Raw genomic sequence first — 20,460 nt, 5'->3', positions numbered from 1 at the left:
GTGTGTGTGTGTGTGTGCATTGTATGGTGTTTATATACGTATGTATTTCTATCTCTATGTATGGAGAGGGGAACCAACCTCTTACTCTTAAACTAATGGTTTACTCGAATATTCTTTATTATACTTTGATAAGTGTTATAATTCTGTGAGAATTAAAAGCAATCAGAAATCTACTTTGCACAAGCCAACCGATTTTTTTTCCCCCACTGGAAAATGCAAGCAAAATGGCAAGGACTTTTGGCAATAGAATGTCCAGATAAATATGCCAGATTCCTAGCAAATGGCATGATTAAAAATAGTCACAATGCTGCTAAAAACTGTTATTAAATGGAATAGAAACTATTGTGTTAATATATTCACAGTATATAATTTATTCTCTGAGTGTATGTAAAAGGAAAGGCTATTTTCTTTGAATTTTTCCTATGCTGATATTGTAAACTATATGACAGATGGGTCAAGTCCTGATTGCAGTATTCTAACATTTGGAATAGCAAGTAACATATTTGATAGAGCTGGCAAGTTTTTATATATGATTCAACCCAGAATATAAAAGCCACTAGAATTCCAAGTTGAAAATAATTAAATGAGCTGGAAACGATCAGGAACCACACATTTTTAAGTGACAGATTTTTTTACATGTTTAAATTGCACAAGAATATTTTATAGCTCCCTTTAACCAACAGTGACGTTTAATTCTAAAATGTGTAATTGATATTTGCAAAGCAATTAATTGCTGTGGCTCGTTATTCTATTGCTAAATGTACCTAAGCATCAGGGTGCTGACTTGAAGTCATCTTTTTTAGTTCACCTTTTCTGAATTCCAGAGTTTTAACTGAATTAACCTTTCTCGGTTTCCTCCTGCGGCTGCATGAAGTGCAGTTTCATACTTGCATTGAATTTTTAGCTTTCTGATTGCACGGTACTGTAGGATGTTGAACCTGCTGACTTCTAGAATATGTGTTGTCAAATGGTGTCATTACTGTGTAATACTTTGAGTACTGATAAGCAAAAACCCAGCAGCTTATTCCATTTGTATTTGATCATTTCTGCTTATGTTCCTTTCGAAGTTTCCATCTTTTTGTCACTGTTGATGAAGTCATTTGTCTCTTTACTTTTGGCGTCTCTCTCCGTCATGCACAAGCAGCCCGTCCGTCCAAGCCTAAGCCACCGGCTGGGCCACCATCATCTCCTCAAACGCAGACTAACATGATAAATCACATGCTCAAAGGCATGGCCAAACAGCCGCCAAGTACTGTAATAGTCTTCCTTCCTTTTATTCAGTGGTTTTCTAGTCTAGCAGTTGCTTGTGTAGCAGTAGAAAGCTAATTCTCACGTGTAGCTTTATACAAAATACCTAGCGCGATGTGGTAGGTTTTAGAGATTTAGAGGTAGCATTTATTTCAAAATGTCCACATTTTTTTGTCTAGCAATGTCTGACATATGCAACATTTTCAAATATCAACGTCAGCACAAAATAACATTGTTGTTGCATAACATTTTGCATGAAAACTATAAATATGTATGAGCTTTACATGATGTTGGATGAAATGTTTGATAAGTATATCGTATACGTTTCATGTAACTGTCAGTGCTCCAGCTATCTTAGCAGAATATTCTGATGTATAGTAACTTAACCAGGGAAATATTTAAAATAAGAAGAAAAAAAATTAAGATTGACATCTGCTGGCTGCCAAAGTTGTATAAGCATCAATATTTTCTTTAAAGACAGCATCTCTGAGCAGTTGTTCTTATTAACACTTTTGTCTTTTAGTTGTATTTGAGAGCAGATCAGTGTTGCAAATGAGAATGGGCCTGATGCTGCTCTGATCAATGCAGAAGCTTCCCCTTGGCTTCAGAGGTGCAGAAACAACCAGAGCTTACTAAGGGACATGACTTTGGGCTCCTTTTGCAAAAGGAAGAGGTTTCTACTTCTGGTAGCTGGTGAGGTGCTGGACTGAATAGGAGAAAGAGTGAGGAGTTAACCAGCAGTTCTCCAGTTTCAGTGTTTGCCCAGTAGATTATTTTAAGGGGAACCTGGATTTTTTTGGTTTTTTCTTTGTTTCCGGTGATACAGGAAACAAAAGGAAAACTGGAGAAGCAACCCCCAAGGCCTCAATATTTGGCATAAATCAGCAAAAATGGAGAGTTCATTTGCACGGTGCTTTACCATGTTGCATCTCTCAGCCAAGCTGAGCGCCTGCGATGCCACGCTTCAGCTGACTGGTTTGCTGAGCTCCTCCAAAAACCAGCCTGTGGTACCTCTCGCTCAGACACCCAAATACAGTCATTTGGGAAAATATGGCTTTTGGGGAAATTTGTTACCTTTAAGCAGCTATTTGGGGAAAACTAGGAACAGGCAAGATTTTGAGGGGGAAAATTAAGTCCTCAAAACTGGCCAAGCCCTGAGCGAGGCTGGGGTTTCTCCGCTGGTGACCCAGCAGAGCAGTGCCACCTGCATGCAAGCACAAGTTTCTGTCCCATAGGGAAAGAAGACCTAAACGCTGGCAAAAACTAGTGCGAGCAGAAGGCTGGAGTGAGATGCCTGGCCAGCACCTTGCAGGACCCAGGCTGCTGCCTTAGCTGGGCTCCTTTGGAAATCCCAGGGTGGCTGCTAGTAACGGCACCTCAACGCATGCACTGCTAGCGTTCTGCTGCGCTGGGGACATGCAGTTTGTTGTATGCTGCTCATCAGAGACTGCTTTAGCTGTTTGGGTTTTGGGGCTTGGTACTTCACCCATTTATGAATTATCCAGCTTTGATATCATGGAGAGGCCAAAACAGACACTGGTGCAGAGGTCTGCACCAAAGCGTGATGCTTGTTCTCCGCCCTAGCTGCGCTGGAGAGCCAGGGTTGGCACCCGGCTCTGAACCAGAGGGACACTTCTGTAGTTAACGTGGTGATGTGCTGCAGCGTAGGTGGATCCCCAGGGAGCAGATGATCTGCTCTGCTTCTCCCCAGGGCAACCATGGCAGGGAGATTTTGCACACCTCAGGGCAGTCAGCCACCGTGTCAGGTCACAGAAACCTCAGTTGCACTCAGCCAGCTTTGCAGAAGCTGTTGTTCAATAAAAATGTGATTATTTTCTTTTTCTCTATAGTACTTCTAGTGAAATACTCTAAATGTTCCAGATTTTTAGCACCTCAGATGTTTGTTATTAACAATATAAATTACCTAGAAGAATGTAATTTAATTATTTTTAAAAGTCTTCAGAAGACTCTGCACAATAGCTCAACGTAGCTAAACACGAAGCTCCAGGATTTAAACTCTTTGGTTTGTTTGCAGGGTTTTTGCTGTAAAGTTGCATCTCTTTTCCCATATAAATCTTACCTATGAACGCCTAGTGGGATTTACCACTTTCCACTCCCTTCAGCATGCGTAAATCCGTGACCCTTGTGGAGTTAAATCCTGGAGCGAGGCAGACCTGCGATTTTTGCTTTCAGTTGCAGGTGACCTTCAAATTGTTAGAGTCTGACAATTTATTAAAAGTGCAGACAGATTTGTTTGAATTGATCTGCTTAAAAGAATTTTTAAATCATATAGACACGATTTCGATAATAGCATCATTTACATTGAAGGATACATAATGTTCATATGTTAGTGGCCAGATGCTGTCTTTAGGGAATGTGATGTTCTTATTTGAGCTAATAAAGTGTCACCATAAAGCAAAACAACTCTGACGGCATTGTGAAATTTGGAGCTGGAGCACTGTATTTTTATAGTATAATAACGAGTGTGGCTTTCTGGTTTGCTCAGTACTAATTATATAAGCATTTAACATATGCATGAAAAGATCTTTAAAGCTGTAGAATATTATGGGATTTTATTTTTTTTAAAAAAAAACAACTCTAGAATAACGTACTGTACGTCTAGCTTTTCATTCTGCCTCCCTTTTAACTCAAGTTCTTGTACTACAGAAAATGTAGGCCGGTTAGTCACACCAGCTAAAAAATTAGAAGATACAATACGTCTGGCAGAGTTGGTAATTGAAGTCCTACAGCAAAACGAAGAACACCATGCGGAGGTGAGCAGCGGCACCCTGCGAGGTCGTGTCCCCCAGGTCTCCAGCAGGCTCCGGGGGCTTGCTGGGAGCTCTGTGTATTTGTGTGATGTCTTCCCAACTGGTGCTGGGTTATCTTCTTTAAAAGCCGAAAGTATTCTTAGCTAGTGGTGCTGGAGTGTGCCGAAGGCAAAGTGCAGGTCGGGAAGATTGCTTTTGCAGAGGGGAGGGGGGGCTGAAGGGGGAATTAGGTTCTGCTTTCCTCTACGTCAGTCCGCAGCCTTTCGTACTGTGCCAGCAGGAACCAAATCTGCCCAAATATACTCACCACCAACTACACACAAGAGCAAACCTGTCCGTTTTTCAGAATGGTCCTATTTCGGAACAATGTCACGAGTTTGTGCCTCCAGACAGCGTTAGCGGGGTCCCTGCAGCAGCTTACCGCTCCTGCTGGCCGGAGCCAGAGCGAGGAAAACCATCACCAACCAAAGCAATTCTTGTTGTGTTCCTTTCTGAGCGTTCAGGTTGTTTCCAGGGGTTTCCCTGGCCCCCTGCGGTACATGATTAACTCATCTGTTCTCCTGTTGGCCTCTTCTGCCTGGGCTTATTGGGAGTACCTCAATTAGTAGTCACGGAGGTTAGGATGGATAATTCTCTGTTACTCATTATTGGGGTTTATCTGAGGCCTAATACAACTACTCTTAACTTTTCAAAGCATTTTAATGGAAAGATTCATGTTTTAAAACCACTGAAACCATGTCATAGTCAAATAAAGACCAGAAAATCATGAGACTTGATCCTGGAAACACTTGACCCCCCAGGCAGCTGACGTTGCTGGCTCTAGTCCCGCTCTCAGCATGTCGGGACATTTCTGCCCAAGCAAGTGACGTTACGTACCCGTGTAAGTATTTGCAGGATTGAGCCCTGAGTTCTCTATAAATCTGGTGTTCTTGAATATGTATTGAAAAGTTAATAGTTTTAAAATTCAGCGTGAACAGTTATTGTTTATGACTGTAGGTAATGTGACACTCATTCACTATTTTCTCTTTTCCTTCCCATTGAGATAAATACATATATATATATATACACTCAATATATTTTGCATTAAGAGCATTTGATAAATAATGTCACAGTCACCTACAAATCATTCCAGTGTATATTAAATTTGCAGTATAATTTAACTTATTGATAATACACAACAATCCACAACACCCAACTAATGCCTGATTGCATATTTAAATTTCCTCCCTGTTTTTCTACTGTTCATTCAATCTTGGATGATCCTGGCAGGGGAAAGAGGTATGTGACTAAACCGAATGAAATGAGTCACTCCTGTCATATTTCGTGCATGCCCTCTCAGTGCCATGTTTCCTACTGGGATTTTACCCGGGTTGCCCTCGCTTCCGTAACTTTGACCGAGGAATGTAACAGCAACTTCAAGTCGGCTGCTTGCGGAGCTGGTAGCCTGACAGAGGAGGGTAAATGTGGCATAGCAGTCCGGTCCATGCATGTAGCAATGGGTATATTTTACGAGCGCTGCAGTTACATCCCAACACAACCCTACCTGCCTGGACTCTCTCCTCAGCCTGTTGTTACCTCTGTTGTTTTGCATTCACCCGACCTCTAGTACACTGTGGTGGAGATGGACTAAGTACTACACGAGTGCCTAGAACGGTAGTGGTCTTCCTCTGGTTTTGTCTGTATGTGCCTTGTACTGGATATACAGTATTTATATGTAGAGAGAGAATATACGGGGTGAGGAGTGAAAGAAGCTTCATTTTTACCAAAGTGAGGGGGTGCTCGAGGGCACTGCACTAACCTGTCCAAGGATAACGAGTGTTTTATTCCACTCATCACCAACACAGGCTGGAAGTACATCCAGCCAGGAAGGAGCTGTTTATTTAAATGCAGGTTATTTTGGAATAGTAGACTTCTGACCGAAGCAGTTACAGGGCTGGTCGCGCTCAGCCAGCCACGCCACCGACATCCTCACCAGGAGGAAGACTCAGAACTGTTCTCCAGCTTTTGTGTCACGAGGTTTTGATTAGAGACAGAAGGTTAATGCCAACACGGATAGGAGACATCCCGGTCCCTTGTTCTGAACGATGGCCTGGAAGGGTGAAATTCATCCCTCTGCAGAAGCCCAGCACACTGTTGGTGCATCACTGAATCCCTGTCCTGAGGGGGGCTGTGGCATTTCAGCAGCGGACCGGCAGTCAGCCAGCTCTCTGCACACTGTGACTTGAACCCAGCGGAAGAGAGAGGAGAGGCTGGGTGGTTTATCGCTGATTTTTTATTACGCGTTGTAGCCACATTATGCTCTTGCTGTGCAATGAGAATTGCTGAGGTATTGCACTTCCTGTTTTTCAAATTCTTCCAGGTGAATTTTTTTGACACGTTGTCCATTCACCTGGAGAAGGTTTGACCTGCAAGGTGTGACTCTTCCGTCTGCTTTGGATGTTCAGCAGAAAATTAAATTGCACCACTTACTGAAGCAATGCCTTAATACCAACGGTGTTTGCAATTAAAACATGCCCCGTTTCCCCCCACATGGACATCCAGGCAGACTCCCTAATGAGAACCCAGAAAATAATGCTCGGAGCATGGAAAATGTTCAAAAATCATGACCACAGAAGTGCTATGTCTAGTCAGTTGGGTTTGTCTTACCCGTACGAAGGAAGCAAACCAGCGCAGGCAGAAATGCAGCAGGACCCTCGTGCCTACGTCTGTAATCTGTGAGAGCGGGAGGTCTCTGTCATTGTGTCATCTCTCCCATCAGCTGTCTCCTAGCTCCCTTCCCTTCCTCTGGATGACTGATGACACATGCCAGAGATGATGGCATTCCCCTATTTTTAAACTGGTGTTTTCTCTCTCTATGTATATGTATGTGTATACGTATATATGTATTTTAACTCCTTGAGGTCATACATATATACATGTGTATCCATGTGTAAAATATACAACAATAGTTGTGTTTGGCTAGAAAGCACACTTTTTTTCCCCTTTACGTTGTGTTTTAAGCAAAGCAGGTAAGTAGATGGTAAATAAATGAAATGTTACCATCTTGAAGGAGTTTTTCGAAGTATGGTGTTACTGCTCCCACCGCAGGGCAGTCCTGCTCACCAGGACTAGGGAGGAGGAGGCTGAGGGTCCTGGCTAAAGTTAGAGGCTTACAGAGCTGAAGTTTGACTTTTCCAGCAAAAGGGAAACTGTGACTGGTTTGGGCAGGTGTTTTTTTTTCCACAAATGATTACATGGTTTTCTTTTTAAAATAGGTTTGGGGTTTTTTTTCCTTTTTCACAGAAGCAGGTTTTTATTGCAGGACTCTGAAGTGTTTGTGTTGGGATTTGCTGCAGAAGACATTCTTGGGCCTCCCCTCTTTTCCCTCCCCGCCAGATGCCAATTGCCATCGGTCGTTTGTAGCGATCGCTCTCCGCCCCCAGCCCTGGGGGCAGCATCTGATGGGGGGGCAGCGTGGCAGGCTGTTGGCAGCAGAGGCACAGCCAAGGAAACCACATCGGAGCAAGGACAGCTCCAGCACCCTCCTTGAAAACCACAGACGAGCGCTGCTGGTTTTTAGAGGCCACTCCGCAGCCCCCTTGCTCAGTGTCAGCTCGTTCCCCACCTGTACTCTGGGGAGAAGGTTTGAGCAGGAGTTGCGAGCAGACCTGAGTCTTGGTGGTTTTGGTTCCTGTGCGGTTTTGCAGTAGTTTGATGCTTCCCAATGCGGCACTCCCAGGCGTCCGGCCATGCTCTCGGTTGGACACCAGCACCACACGTGGGAGGAAGAGCCAGAGAGCATTGCCATGCATGCTCAGCCCTCAGGGCTCCCTCACCTCGCTTTTGGCTTCTCCAGAGCAACATCTCTGCAAACGCCCAGGGCCACCATCACTGCTGCCTCAAGCTTCCCAAGCACCCCAGGGCAGGTGTTGCTGCAGCGGTGCCGGGCAGATTCCTCCGTGTGCGTGGGGCTGGGGACAGTTTGCAGATGGAGCCCAGTGTAGTCACCTTGTCCCCGTGCCGTGACCACAGGACACTGTAACCTGCTGGTGTTGCTGCTCCGGGCATGGCGTTTGCCCAGCCTGCCCTGGATGCGCCAAAGCCTTCGTGGCACAGCCCACCTCATCCACATCTTCACCCCCATGCCAGGGTGGGCCCAATACTAAGATTAGTTTGGGGATTATTCAGTTATTTTGGTTATTTTACATCTCGGATGTGTTCTGGGCACATAACACCCAGTGCCACGTCCAACTCACCTATGTCTTCATACTGGCTTCTTGTCAACTCACAGGATAATAGCAGGGCAATGTCAGTCTGCTTCTCATTATGGGGGAATGAAGGAGTGGAAATAGTCCCAAAGACGCCCCACCAGTATCACTGGCAGCTGAGAAGTCAGGCTGAAATAGGAAGAATTGAAGGGGTCCGTGTCAGTAGCCTGGTTTGGGGGCACTGCTCCATCTCCGTGGCCAAGCGACACAGCAGCTGGAGCTGTGCTCTGCACATCGGTGCAGCTCTTCATCAGTGAATCAAAACCAAACCCTGAGAAAGTCCATTCTGCTTATTCATATCTGCTAAAATCTGCAAAAAATACCCCTCCCTGACTGGCAATTCCTCTTCAAACTGATCCATCTATTCCCAGTCTTTTCCGTTTCATCTCCAGTCTTGTGCCTATGCTAGAGGTTTCTTTTTTCTTGCAGAGTGCTGGAAAGCTGTTTCTTAGATCCTTTAAGTCACTGAGTGATTTCCTATCACTTCAAAATGACAGCACATGGGCCTAACAACAGCACTTCTCATATTGCATGTTCCCAGCCAGAAGTGATTACTAAACACGCATGCATGCGTTTGCAGCATTCACATCTGAGCCATGTATGATGTGAATGTCACGACAGAGAGCCCATACAGTGAACTTTAAGGACCCACGTGCATGAGAATGAGTTACTTCGATGATATTTTTTTGGTTTTCAAGTTTAGATATATTTTTTTCCTGCCTCTGTGAAAATATAGGCTTGCCGTAGATTATTATTTTTTTTTTATCTTGGCATGTTGATGATAGAGCTTTGTAATTGGTTTCCTGATCAGTAGCATTATGAAGGTGGTAGTGTGTTTCTATGGATGTGTATAGCTAACCATGTAAAACGAACAGTGCTGTAATAACTTTTACTGGTGATGTTTGACATATCTCTAAAGGAGAGTGTGAGTGATTTAGGACAGATTTTCATGTCTTAGGCTTCTAGTTTTTCAAGACAAATGGAAGTAGTGAATCTGAATGAAATTTAAACTGTTGAAAAACACAGCAGAAAGCACACAAGCACAGTGAAGAAACTCCCAAATTTCTATACTTTAGAACAAGAATTAGTTGAATTTTTTTCTGATAATCAGCATAATTACAGATGAATGAAGTCATTTATTGTAAATTGAACAGACAAAACCTTCTCTGCCGCATTACACCTGCATGCCTTTATGGTGGAGCTCTGAATAGATCCTCTAAAAGAAACTTTTGATTAAAATAGCGGTGCCTAATTCCTGTGATTAGCACTGTCTGTGCAGGCTAGCACTTGAAAGCACTGTTCTCTTTACAATAAAGGTAGTTTCCATGGGATGCACTTTTTTTTTCTTTTTCTTTTTTTTTTTTTTTTTTTTTGAGATTTGTGGCCTAACATCTTTCCTTGTACTTTATTAGAACTAATATACTTCTTTGTTATCTTTCTCTACCAACTCTGAAGGCCTTTGCTTGGTGGTCAGACTTAATGGTCGAGCATGCGGAGACCTTCCTGTCACTGTTTGCAGTGGATATGGATGCTGCGTTAGAGGTGCAACCCCCAGACACCTGGGACAGCTTTCCGCTCTTTCAGCTTCTAAACGATTCCCTCCGTAGTGACTGTATGTATTGTATTTTGATCGTTTCTTTTTCAGTGGGCAACTCAGGTTACTGTATATTTTCAGCCTCTCCGTACTGCACAGTAAACTGGGATGGGTAGAGATTTACAGGACATACTCTTTTAGCATCAGCTTGAATTTGTTCCATTTCTGCTAGAAAAAAGCACACAGACACCCCTTAAATCAAATGCCTCAGTCAAAGGTGAGAAGTTGAACTTTTATTTTGCTTCATCTTCTCATGTCTTCTGGTAATAGCTGCCTTCAGGGAATTAGGTACTCTATCTCACTGCCTTTAAATGTGTGTATTGTTTTGTATGTGTGTACTGCATATATTTAACATGGAGTAGGACAGTCCCTGCTTTAGAAGATTTTACTGAAGGGAGGAAAATATTAAAGTAAATGGAAGGGGGAGTAGTTCAGAAGAGTAGTGCTTTGTGAAATAAGGCTCTTCTCCAAAGCACATGGGGCCATGCCTCCAAAACCCCTGAGGATCTGCCAATCCCCCAGGTGGCCCAACTGCTCCCTGGGGAGCTGGTAGCAGAACTTCCATCACCTTCAGTTAGGTCCTGGACCAGGGCCCCAGTTAGCTTTCTAAAACCACAGGAAAAAGCCAGGGACTCATCTCCAGAGAGCAATTTTCAGTATCATAGTAGCGAGTAACCAAAGAAATGATTCTTCTACCTGCAAAAGCCATAACGTTTGCCATGCTGTATTTCTTACATCCGTTTTATTTGCAGGAAGTAATAAAGTATTTGTAAGTTTGACATTAATGGAAAAGAAGATTCGTTATCTGTTTATTTGTTTGGAGTAAGAAGCCATTCCTGCTGTCTTTGTCGTTAACACTGGTGCCTGATGCCAGCTCCTGTTATGTTCTCGAAGTTTCTCCCTGTTTGCTGACAAATTCGTTGTGTAATGAAGTGCCGCGCTGTGGTTTGTTACAGAGGTTTTAGTAACAGTAGTGTCTTACTATACTTTTATTTATCTATTCTAGATAATTTGTGCAATGGAAAATTCCACAAACACCTCCAAGACCTGTTTGCTCCACTTGTTGTTAGATATGTCGATCTGATGGAGTCCTCAATTGCACAGTCAATTCACAGGGGCTTTGAGCGGGAGTCATGGGAGCCAGTAAAGTAAGGAAACCTCCTTTGATACAATCGGAATTTGGGTGCAAATGGATGGAGATTCATACAGAGATGAATTAGCAAACATTAGACTGGACGTGCAGAAAGTGCTTTGGATTTTCTAGTTTAATTCTAAAAATAGAAGGTCTGATCTCTTCAGGCTTTTCAAGTTAATGAGGGAAACGGTATTGGCTTTTTGAAATGCATTGCTGCCTCAGTTTGAACTGTGTGCCTATGGACATGGAAGCATGAAAATGTGAAAACCTTCTTAGCTGGCGTGGCTTTTTGGATCCCGTTCTAAAAGGCGTTTTCCAATGCTGCTTTTGAACTCACATAGCTCCTTTTCAGAACAAAACCCCTTGCTTCACTGTGTTCAGTCCAGCCCTCTAACCTGTGTGAGTCATTGCTGTGCTTACTCTTCCCAAGACTCATTTTTTCCACCCACCCCGCGGAGGGATAGTGCAGCGCTGTGCTTCTCGTGCCAGCCCCGCGGCTGACGGCTGCACGTGTCCCTGTGTCCCGGGGCAGCTCTGCTGGGTCCCAGCTCCTCGCCTGTAGGATTAGGCGTGCAGAAACCACAGTGCGACATGGGTGAGATGATTCAAGCAGAATCAGTTGCTAAATCTGGAGAACTAGGAATTTACCAGCGAGAAGTTAGTAGCCTAAAAGAAGCCCAAATTGAACTCAAGAGCTGGTAAATGATGAAAATGTGGCATGTGCTTTGGATTACTGTTGTTACTTCACAGGTTTTGAGGCATTGCTGAACCCTGTCACGCTTGCTCTAAAAAGCCAAGTCAGATCCCACGAAGAAAAAGAACTGACTTTTCCTTCCAATGAAGGTATTAAAAGAGAAAAATCGACCCTTTGCAAACAACATGAGTCTGGCAGCGCCTCATGCAGGGGATTGAGACCAAATGACCTCTGGAGAGACTATTTTCCCTGCTTTTTTGTGATTCTCTAGGCAAAGCTAAGTGGCACTGCACTCTCAGAGGTTTGCTGTATAAAAGAACGTGTGGTCTTTCAGGGCTTTTCACACCAAATATGTTCCGTTTACAAGGAAAAGAGATTTTGTTCAGCAGCCAGCCTCCCATATGCAACCTGGAGTCTGAGTACCCAGGTTTTTTCCTTTCTTTCTTGTGTATCCTCAGCATCCGTAAGGATTCTGCCTGCCAAATCTCAGGCTTTTTCTTGACACCTGATCATCCCCTCTGTTTTGAGTGGGGTTAAGTGGCAGGCATTCAGGAGCCTCTCTCACTTTCCATTTGCTGTCTTTGGTCTGCAGGCTAACAGGATTAAAAATCCTAAAAAATCTTGTTTCAAATAAGCAGATGTGACCCAGAAAACATACAAGAAATAGATCTTTCGAGTAGGAGAATGCCATTTTTACAGCCACTCCTTCAAGCAGAATTGCACTGTGAAGTTAGCATTAACTTTAGTTGCAGAGCTCTGCTTTAGTAATGAGTATGTTTGTATTTCTTTGTTATGAAATAGAAGCAGGCAACTCTGTGTACCTGTCCGCCTCAGTCAAGCAGTCAATAAGCAATTTGTTCTGCTTTCTTCTTTTGCCAGAAGCTGACATCATTTTGGCTTTTATTGACTTTAGTGGCTTAACTATAGATGGCTGTAAGCACTTGGCTGTGGTACTTGCCTGCCAAAGTGCTTTGTCCCTGGGTATGCCATTATCTATCATCTTCAAGTTATCTTTGATAGCTACAAAAGACCTTTTCTTAGTTCTTTTGTAATGCTTATTCCCTTCTGGAATTCCAGTTACAGAGTGTTTGAGCCTTGCAGTTTCCTATGAAAGCCCAGGCTGGACTATCTGTCTTACAGACTGGGGAACTTAGAATTCTGATTTCTTCCAGCAGGGAAGTGGGTGCTTTTCACAAGAAGCTTGTGTCCATCTGGTGAAAAGATGCATTCTGGGGGTTTTTTCACTAGTTGGAGTTTTGCTCTTGAGTCTCACACACAAAAGCGCGAGTTGCACATGCTGGCTTAACACAACGTGACCCGGTGAAGGAAGGCACCAGCGAATGCGCAGAGGGTGGCACATACAGCGTAAGGGAAAAGAGGGGTGTCATTCCTAGGATCCTGTGACATTTTTGATGTGCTGTTCAGAACTAAATGTTAAGGCATCTTCATCTTTTGCCTCCTGGGCAGACCACCTGCTCCTCTTTGTCTGATCGACAGCAAACTTGCAGAAAAACTCAGGTCAGAGACTTACTTTGTTTGATTTGCTCTCCTGCATCTACTGCCTTCTCATGCCACATGTCCGTACTGCAGCATAGGTGAATTTTTGGCCATTGATTCTCCAAGAGTTTCGACCAGCCAATTCCCACCCAAGTCATGGCCTTCCATTGCTGCCTCTCCAGAAGAGCTTTTTGGGGATTGGGAACGCTGCAGTATGTTTCCCTTGGCTCTCCTCTGCTTTGAAGAAAGGCCTTCAGGATGGCCAGAAAAGGTAGATCATCATGGCTGCCTGTTCCACCAAGCATACTGTTGCCCTGCTTTGGATCTCTACAGTGAATTAGGAGAAGGAGATCTCATTATTCCCTGTTAACCAAGAAATTATTCTACAACATAGTCTTTTGAAAGGGTTTCTCTGTGCTCATGCTTGCAGTCAAGGCTGAAATATGTAGCCCTCCATAACCTGACCAGATGGCAGTTTGCAAGCATGTATTTCTTCTATTTTCATTGCTGAATACTCTGCACCTTATGCTACGAGGAGTTAGGTATAGAAATCACAAACAGTGAGAGAGATACTGTTAAGTATTGAAAACATGGGGGGAAAAAGCATCGATGTAATGTGCTCATGAGGGCTATGTAATCTGCCTCTGCAGAGCTGCTGAATTTGCAGGGGGTCCGTGCCCTATAGCTAGAGCAGCTGGTGTGCTTGTATGAATCCACGCAGAGAAATGCGGAACGCTTGTCCTTCGCACAGTCATCCAAATACGGAGGATACAGAGTAGGTCTGTTCTCTGGTGAGTTGAGAGGTCTTGGATAAGTAGGGTTTGCAATGGGGTTTTTTTCGTGCTAGCTTCTCGGAGAACACTGATTTATCTTGCAGCCAGCAGATACGTACGTGTGTGTGTGTGTGTGTGTGTCTCTGTGTGTGTGTCTGTGTTGAAAGATCTTCCTGAGCAAATGTTAAAGCCAGTGCAGTGACAACCAGTTTCAATTGCTTGACTAGGACATTACTCATTGACCTATGGTTGTCTCTACTGCGCTTAGTCCTGGCTTTAGCATCTATTAACTGCTCACTAACCCTCTGCAAACTATTTATAAGTGTATCATTAATATAAATATAAGAACTCAGTATGATTATACTAGTCATTTTATAAGGTTGTGCTACTACGAAATGCTAGCGAAAAATGTTTCCCCTTAAAAGAAGCACCGTTGTAGTGAAAGAGTATTTTTGTTACTATTCTGGGTGTCAGTCACAGGAAGAGCACAGATCTGACTGCCTACTTCACGATCAAGCTCTTTGCTTCACATCAAGGCTTTTGTGAAAAGATTTGCTCTTGAGCATTTGCTCAGCCTCGGCAGTAAGGTAGTAAGTGTTTGTAGTGATGGAAGAGACAGGCGTTTGCATCTTCCATCACTAAATCATGTCAGGCATCCTGTAGGAACTGCGCAGTTAAGTGTGGACAATGGTCTCGTTTAGCTCTGTTCTGAAGCCAGGAGACAACTCAGTGGAAAGATGTGATTTTTCTGCCCTCCTGTCAGTACTAGGGCAGCTCTACAGGAGCAGCCCCGGTGCACCCAGGCTTGTTTTCTGTGATCAGTGCTCCAGTGCAGTGTGAGCGCTGGGATGTTGTCCAGGGCTATGTTGCCAGTCTGTTTGCACTGAGAATTTCCCCGCAGACAGTACAGGTGAAAGCCATTTACGCAGCTAACAAACACAAACAGGGGTGAATCAGAAGGAGCCGAGAAAACAAGCAGTGCAGCTCCAGAGTGTGCGTCTTTTATCAAACGTATCCGGATCCAGTCCTGAAGCTGAGTTGTCTTAAATCAGACAGCCCTCATCTTGTTGATGCAAATGCCCACATTCCCTGCCTGATGGCTGAGGTTATATTTAGCCATCTATATTAAATAGGCATGGCTGGCTTCTAGAAACAGTTTCTCATCTTGGACCTGTAGTTTTATGGTCTGAGCAACTGCAGGCTGGAACATTTGTTGGTAATATTAATAATTTTTTACAGGTCTCACTGCAACTGTTAGTCAGATAATTAGATTGGTTGAACCTGCAAAACTGTGCATGTCAATTCAGGAGAATATTTTTTAAATTAGTTACTGTATGTTAATATACTCCATTATTTTGCTGTTTTGTTTTCTTTTAAGAGTACTAACTTATTCTTGCAACATATCCTTGCATCAGCAAAATAATGTGTTGTATAAAAGAAATATGTTTCCGTGTGAATATAGTATACTGTTTACTCTAGAAGTCATATTTTATTAATACAGTGTTTTTATTAATATAACACTGTCACTTCTTGAATTTTAATATTAAAACCAAAGGTCCTCTGATTTATGTATTTACCATCTGGCTAAGTTATTTAAGTTGCTTTTCCTTATACATTTATATGTTGTCCACCTCTTGCTATTTCTTTATTTATTCCATATCAGTATCTAACCACATGCACTGCCATTTCTGAAGATTTAACACTCTCTCAATCACCATGGAGTCTGTGTCTCATTCAATAATCATATCATCTCAATAGCAGATACATTATGAATGGAAACAATGGGCAGCTTTGTTATGTTAGTAAATTCTCGTATTGAAGTGTCTGCTTACTGCCTAACAAAGAGAACAAGCAGATAGCATGAAGTCAAATCTACTAAGAATCATAGAAACAAAAGAAAACAAGAGCATCTTTTTTTTTTTTTTTCTCTCACCAGAAAAAGACTTTGGATTGTGGTTTTTCTCCCTGACAAGGGATTTTATTCACAAAGGGAGAATAAGGATAACATCTATTCCCTAAGTCTTGCTGCCAATGACAAGCCGAGCTGTTGCAGAGATGTAGTTCAAGTCTTCTGTTGCGTTAGGAAACATTTATTTGGTATAGCCAGCTCAATTCCATGACTTTGGCTTTTGATATGTAAAACTTGCAGTAAGAAATGGAGTTCAAAATATGACTCAAGGAGGTTGCTAACATTTTAAAATGCCTTGAAAGACATAGTGTCCAAGAGTCCAGACAATGCTGCCTGTGTGGTAGCTGATTTAGTACAGGGGAACAGGAGGGACCCCCTAAGATGGCATGTCCTAGTGTGGTCCCTGAGAGCAAGGAAGTTCAATGCTGAAGCTGTGCCCACGAACATCAATGGAAAAGATTTCAGTAGCTTCAGCAGTGCAGGATGGAGCTGAAATCTTGATGTCCTAATTCCATTTTCACTGAGCCCAAATAATGATTCAGGGGAAACCATGTCAAAGCATCCAGGTTTGTTCTTCAAATGAGACTGTAAAACCCTCTATGGATTGTGTACCATGCAGCATACCTGGATTAAGAAAGAAATTTTTGATATACCTCTGAAAGATATACCTCTGAAACTTTTCTGTGAGCAGGGAAAACGGGAGTTGGGTAACTGAGTGCTATCTTATGCTGATTCCCAAACCCTGTGACATTTTAATCTTGCATGTAAAATGTAACTGTGATTAAAACAGAATTAGGCCAATTATAACATCTAGAGACCTAGCCCAGTAAAATAGGTCAAGGTGCTTTGCAAACTTTGGGCACGCAGTGCCGTTACACCACACGCTGCTTCAGGAGAGTGTGTTGCATTAAATTAATCCACTAGCCCACTTTTAGAAGCTCTCTATTTGCATAACAGTGGCATGTCTGAAAATATAATATATATTTAATATAAATTCAATATAAAGTCATGATACCCAATGCTTCATAAATTAACCTTTGAATGTCTTAATTGCCCCATGCCCTATTTCCAGCCAAGACACATTCACGTACCAGTCCTGGATTTGTTCAGTGCAGTTTGTCCACAGTGCACATGGGTAGAGCTGGGCAGCCTGCAGGACCCGTTTTCTTCGCACCCAGGAATGTAAGGGAGGATCAGGGCAGGAGTCTTCACTGAGGAAGAACCTGGTGGTTCACCATTTCATTGCTCTGGATTTAGCCCATTTTTGCTATTTGTAGAGTAGAAGATAAACAGAGAGGTTTTGGAGTGAAATCCCAACTCTATCGAATTTGGTGGCAAGAAAAACTCCTACAGACTTCTGCAGGGCTGGCATTTCAAACTCTCTGCTTATTCTTTTGAATCCAAATTCCCTAGCAGATCTCTCAGTTTAGTTCTTTCATCCAACCTGAGTGTGTAAGGAACTGAGACTCACTCCCTTACGAGAGAGATTTTTCCTAGGAAAGGCTGCTCTCTGCACTTTGAAATCGTATCAGGACTTGAAAGTGGAGTTATTTTCTGTGGCTGTTTGAGTACTCTGTTAATTTGCTACTTCGTGATTCTTCTTCTTTTCATTCTAGTTGTTTGGGTTTTTTTAAGTAACTTGCAGACTGCAAACCCAGTACACTTAGCTTCCATACTCATGCTTCTTTCTGAAATGTTTTGCTTCAGTTTTTTAACTGTCGTCGTGCTGTGAACTTTGCAGATTTGTTTATGAGTGTCACGTGCTTCTGCTACATCTGCATTGTCACTGTTATGGTATTTTTTCTTTCTGTCTGTTTCTTCCACAGGAGTTTAACAAGTAATCTGCCCAATGTGAATCTACCAAATGTGAATCTCCCTAAAGTACCAAATCTACCAGTTAACATCCCACTAGGCATCCCACAAATGCCTAGCTTTTCTGCACCGTCATGGATGGCTGCTATTTATGATTCTGAGTGTGTATTCAGTTCAAATTAGATCTCATTTAAATTTAAAGTAATCTTGGCATGGATATGTATTGTTTGTTTCTGTGCATTATATAAAACTTTAAAGAGTGATACGGTTAATTAGACGTTTTCTGAATGAGACACTAGTGAATTTTTGGCATGTGTATTTTAAGGGCTTTTTGTATAAATCTTGAAAATTTGTCTTACTCCCACTGAGAATTTGAGCAAGTATCTTGCTTTACAAAATAGCTGTCAACAATGGGACATGGTCTGAACAACATACAAACCACAGAACTCACAATGTGACGTGACGTGTCTCAGCAAAGAGTTTTGTCCAAAAGAGAGGATGAACCAGTTTCAATGCCAGTCAACCAATTTCTGTGGACCAGATGTAGATCTAAAAATGCATTTTATTTAATGCAAGCTCCGCAGTTCCCAGATAATAATTTTTGTCTTGATTTTAATGAAATGGTTTAACAAAGAGGAACACCCTGCAACAGTTTTTATCCATGTTGGAGGCCCCAGAGAGCAATGAAAGCTCCATAGCCATCATTACAGCCTGAATAATGTCATGACCAACTAAAGCAAGATATTTTCAACATGAGCTTTAGATTATGGCCTGGAAAATCAGACATGATGTCAAAGCAGTTGATCTCTAGGAGCCTTGGGCTCTGTGCTCCCAGCTCCCCATTGGAGCATCCCAGGATGCACAGGTGGAGCTCAGGGGGGACATACCACAAACCCTGAGCACGGATTATATATATATATATATATATATATATGTATATAAAAAAAAGTGTCAGATTTGCCTTTAAAGTCCCAGCCACCAAGCAGTGTGGAGGGTGGTATACAGCGGACTTAACCCAAATCCTCATCATTTGAGGTAGCTCATCACCCAAGATGTCCTAGCACAGGAGTTGAGATCTTGTCAGTTCTCCTTCTAAATTCCTAGAGGGTTATTTAGGGCTGGCATGGGGTGGTCTCAGCCAGCACTGCATGGATACGTTGTTTTTTCCCTACCTTCTCACTTAAATTGAAGAACCCCTCAAAACTACCCCCTTTGCTGTTACTGAAACAGTAGATTACATCTACACCTGGAGTCCACCAAAATGCCTCTGCCACTAGCCTGGTGTGGGCTGTATTGCAGGGCAGTGGTAACGAACCAAAGGAAAGCAAACATTGGTGTTTGATATTTTTTAACAGATTTTTAAAACTTTTTAAATATTAGCACGTTCGTTGATGTTTCAAAGCTCTACAACTCATATTCATGCTAAGATAGCTATATTAAAGGCTAGCTTAGGCAGTTGTCTGTAAAGAGTACTTGAAAGTTTTAATCTTTCTCTGTGCATGCTTTGTGGTATTGGCCTTGAAAAGATAAGAATCATGTCATGACAGAAAATTGGATAATCCCTCTGAAAATGCTTGACCATTGATGGTATGTTGCAAGCTGCCTGCGTGATTAGAGCAATTGCAGTGCTCACAAGCAAAAATACTAACAGCTCATTTTGGAAATAATGTAGTGTATTGATGATTTGCATGGAGCCCCGATCAAAAGTGAGAAAAAGACCAAGAATAATACTTTTAAAATTTTGAAACCAAATGGATGTCTTAATGTTGCTGTAGTAAATACCAATTATTGTATTTGTATGTATTTAATAATTTAAACCACAAATTCATGCCGTTCCAAAACTGGGGTTTGACTGTTAAAAGCTATTTATACCCAAGCACAGGTTTGAACCAGGCGCAACTAAAAACTGGCGGTGAGTGAACACTTGAGACTGTTGTGCAGGCTGGTACCCTGGTTAAAGGAAATGCCTGATTCTTTATCTTTTCATCTCCCTGGTTTCCTTTTACTCACCCTTCCCCTCCATCAAGGACATGTTTCCTGTTGCTTAGTGTCAGATACGTTTCTCCTACAACCGAGACAATTCATTCCTGATCTCGTGAACTCTGTTAGCACAGGACCCTGCAGGACCCCTCTAGCATGTTGGGACAATGGTTCTCACCTTGCAGTAGCCGTGTCTGCATTAGCTCCGATCTCCTCTAGCTGGCATCTGTCACAATAGAAACACCCTCCCTCATCTGTTTCTATAGATGGTGACAGCAAAAGTGGTAATGCATGGTGTGTTAAATATCTTATAAATTACCGTGTTAGCATTAGTGGTATGCGAGGAGGGGGTTGAAGCTCTTGAAGCTCCTTTGGTAATTCTTCTGAAAAAAAAAAAAAGTTGAGGGAGAAGCAGAGAGGGAGAGAAAAGGGTTATGGATGCATAAATTTCTCTGCACGAACAGAGCGCAATCCAGTTCTGTATTTTTATTCTGTAAGTGGAGGTTTGAGATATAATTATACTGTGAAAAGAGCCGGTGTAGCTACACACTGCAGGACCAAAGAGTTCCATCTGGGCAGGGGTGTGGATATGAGAATATATGCTTGGGAGAGAAATTCAGAGTTTTATGGCAGACCAAAGATGTTGCAAAAAAAAAAAATCTTAAAAAATGGAAAATTGTTGTCCTATTAGATGCCTTTGCAAGAGGCAGATCTGTGAAAAGGTGCAGCGGTCAATCCTGCCAGAACTCCTGGATATGAGATGTCTAGTGCCCTTAGCTCAATTGACTTACCCTGATTTT

At 42.5% G+C, this 20,460-nt stretch overlaps 1 protein-coding gene across 15 annotated transcripts in view; it reads left to right on the top strand.

Annotated features, from left to right (window-relative positions):
- The window catches only part of CADPS (calcium dependent secretion activator), a 220,391-nt gene that overhangs the window by 158,831 nt on the left and 41,100 nt on the right, over window positions 1-20,460 (top strand). For 5 of the 15 annotated variants that reach the window (XM_080382919.1, XM_080382918.1, XM_080382911.1 and 2 more), the window contains 5 exons: window positions 1,145-1,249; window positions 3,916-4,022; window positions 9,722-9,878; window positions 10,867-11,008; window positions 17,695-17,841. In XM_080382919.1, coding sequence (XP_080239045.1) covers window positions 1,145-1,249; window positions 3,916-4,022; window positions 9,722-9,878; window positions 10,867-11,008; window positions 17,695-17,841 — 658 coding nt within the window. The remainder of the gene's footprint in view (window positions 1-1,144; window positions 1,250-3,915; window positions 4,023-9,721; window positions 9,879-10,866; window positions 11,009-17,694; window positions 17,842-20,460) is intronic. The other 10 variants (XM_080382922.1, XM_080382921.1, XM_080382914.1 and 7 more) reach the window with 4 other exon arrangements.

This window comes from Falco punctatus (genome assembly GCF_963210335.1).
Source record: "Falco punctatus genome assembly, chromosome: 4".
Classification (NCBI taxonomy): domain Eukaryota; kingdom Metazoa; phylum Chordata; class Aves; order Falconiformes; family Falconidae; genus Falco; species Falco punctatus.
The sequence above is the reverse complement of the archived record's forward strand: the minus strand, read 5'-3'. Positions and strand labels throughout refer to the sequence as shown.